Source organism: Nansenia antarctica, assembly GCF_963989245.1.
Source record: "Nansenia antarctica genome assembly, contig: SCAFFOLD_908, whole genome shotgun sequence".
Taxonomy (NCBI): domain Eukaryota; kingdom Metazoa; phylum Chordata; class Actinopteri; order Argentiniformes; family Microstomatidae; genus Nansenia; species Nansenia antarctica.
In genome coordinates, this window is record NW_027662850.1 from 5,001 (window position 1) to 7,500 (window position 2,500).

Consider the following 2,500-nt stretch of genomic DNA (forward strand, 5'->3'; position numbering starts at 1 on the left):
TTTTTTTTTCCGTTATCAACCTATCATTGCGCTTTAGAGTAAAACAAAGCACGCAACTGTCGTGTCTATCTTTTCATGGCAACTCTACATTGTGATTTACAATCCGTTACACCCGAGTCCTTCTATGGCTCTGACCCCTGACCTCGAGCATGAATACATTCTGTTGTGCCCTGTGCAATGACAAAGGTGATCCTTCTTTCCCTAATTAATGATTATTATTATGTGTGTGTGTGTGTGTGTCTGTGTGTGTGTGTGTGTGTGTGTGTGTCTGTCTGTCTGTGTGTGTGTGTGTGTATCTGTGTCTGTGTGTGCGTGTGTGTGTGTGTGTCTGTCTGTCTGTGTGTGTGTGTGTGTGTGTATCTGTGTCTGTGTGTGTGTGTGTCTGTGTGTGTGTGTGTGTGTGTGTCTGTCTGTGTGTGTCTGTGTGTGTGTGTGTGTGTGTGTGTCTGTCTGTGTGTGTGTGTGTGTGTGTGTGTGTATCTGTGTCTGTGTGTGCGTGTGTGCGTGTGCGTGTGCGTGTGCGTGTGCGTGTGCGTGTGTGTGTGTGTGTGTGTGTGTGTGTGTGTGTGTGTGTGTAGGATCTGGTGTTTCCTGATGCTAAGGATCGTCAGTTTCTCCATTTCTTCCACAAGAGGGCGGCGGTGGAGAGCTTCAACACACACAGATACAACCAGCTCAGAGACCAGCTGGCAGAGGTACACACACACACACACACACAGACACACAGACAAAGACACACACACACACACACACACAGAGATACAGACACACAGACACACACAGAGATACAGACACACACACACACACACACACAGAGATACAGATACACACACAGACACACACAGACACACACACACACACACACAGAGACACACACACAGATACACACACACAGATACACACACACACACACACATACGCACACACATACGCACACACACACACACCATGTTTTCATATTCAGTAATCGCTGGGTGTTATGAAGGAATAATCGATTATTCGACCTGTGCCGACATCCAGACAGGCAGCCATGGACCATCTGCAAGAAACCGCTTCATATGTTAAACACAAACACACCTTCAACATTCATATGTTAAACACACCTTCAACATTCATATGTTAAACACACCTTCAACAGTGGAAAGTCTCATTTATTCTGCTATTAATCCTCACGACTTTCTCCTTCTGAATACTTAAATTAGGCAACATGACAATAATGCAGAACAGAAAAAAGCCATGCCGCTAATAATACCCAGCATGAGAGCCTATCTTTAACCAACGTGTCGACCTGTCAGTTAACACTGCAACAGTTTAGCCCATACACCTTTACCTGTCAGTTTACACTGCAACAGTTTAGCCCAGACATCTTTACCTGTCAGTTTGCCCAGACATCTTTACCTGTCAGTTAACACTGCAATAGTACACCAGACATCTTTACCTGTCAGTTAACACTGCAACAGTTTAGCCCAGACATCTTTACCTGTCAGTTTACACTGCAACAGTACACCAGACATCTTTACCTGTCAGTTAACACTGCAACAGTTTAGCCCATACACCTTTACCTGTCAGTTAACACTGCAACAGTTTAGCCCAGACATCTTTTGGCTAACGCAGTGCAACGCAACCTCAGAAAACAGGAAACAGGAAAAAGGAAACAGGGACCAATTAAATGTTTTTACTCACATCAGAACCTGAGCACTAGCAACGTAGCCCTCACAAAGCTAGGCTAGGCTAAAAACAAGTAGCCTAGTAGCCCAACTGTAAACTAACTAACGTGCAGTTGAATGACGTCAGACTCTCGTCCCGTTCCACACTCAATAGTAATAATAAGTCATAATAATAACTGAACTATGTTAATATTATTGTGTATTGTGTAGGCTATATTGTTTTCCTGTGTGTGATTAATGCAAAAACAACAACACATGGTGCGACAGAACCAACATTAGTTCTGTTCGTTAATTTGCGTTTATTTGAATGGGAAATATTTTTGAACGGTCCTGATGTTAAAAATCTACTTTGACCCTGGGGAACGAGTATTGTAATAACCCATGATTCTGTCCCATCCATAATGGTGAGACTACACACACACACACACATACACACAATTAACTGATCTAATTAAGACTAATTGTGTGCGTGTATGTGTGTCTCTCTCTCTCTGTGTGTCTGTCTGTTTCTGTCTGTGTCTGTGTCTGTGTGTGTGTGTCTGTGTTTGTGTCTGTGTCTGTGTGTGTGTGTGTGTGTGTGTGTGTGTGTGTGTGTGTGTGTGTCTATGTGTGTGTCTACTATGTGTGTTTGTGTGTCTATGTGTGTGTGTGTCTGTGTCTGTGTCTGTGTGTGTCTGTGTGTGTGTGTGTGTGTGTGTGTGTGTGTGTGTGTGTGTGTGTGTGTGTGTGTAGGTGGAGAGTAATCTGGAGCGTCTGAGGAACCCCGTCCAGCTGCAGCTTCCTGTCAACCACATCCAGCCCTGAACACACACACACACACACACACACAGACA

General features: G+C 44.2%; 1 protein-coding gene across 1 annotated transcript in view; it reads left to right on the forward strand.

Annotated features, from left to right (window-relative positions):
* LOC308175422 (calcium uniporter protein, mitochondrial-like) overlaps positions 1-2,500 on the forward strand; it is a gene marked incomplete at its 5' end in the record, with an annotated part of 6,435 nt that overhangs the window by 3,899 nt on the left and 36 nt on the right. Inside the window, 2 exons of the mRNA XM_080551090.1 lie at positions 633-695; positions 2,400-2,500. The exon at positions 2,400-2,500 is cut by the window's right edge and continues 36 nt beyond it. Coding sequence (XP_080407216.1) covers positions 633-695; positions 2,400-2,471 — 135 coding nt within the window. The 3' untranslated portion in view covers positions 2,472-2,500. The remainder of the gene's footprint in view (positions 1-632; positions 696-2,399) is intronic.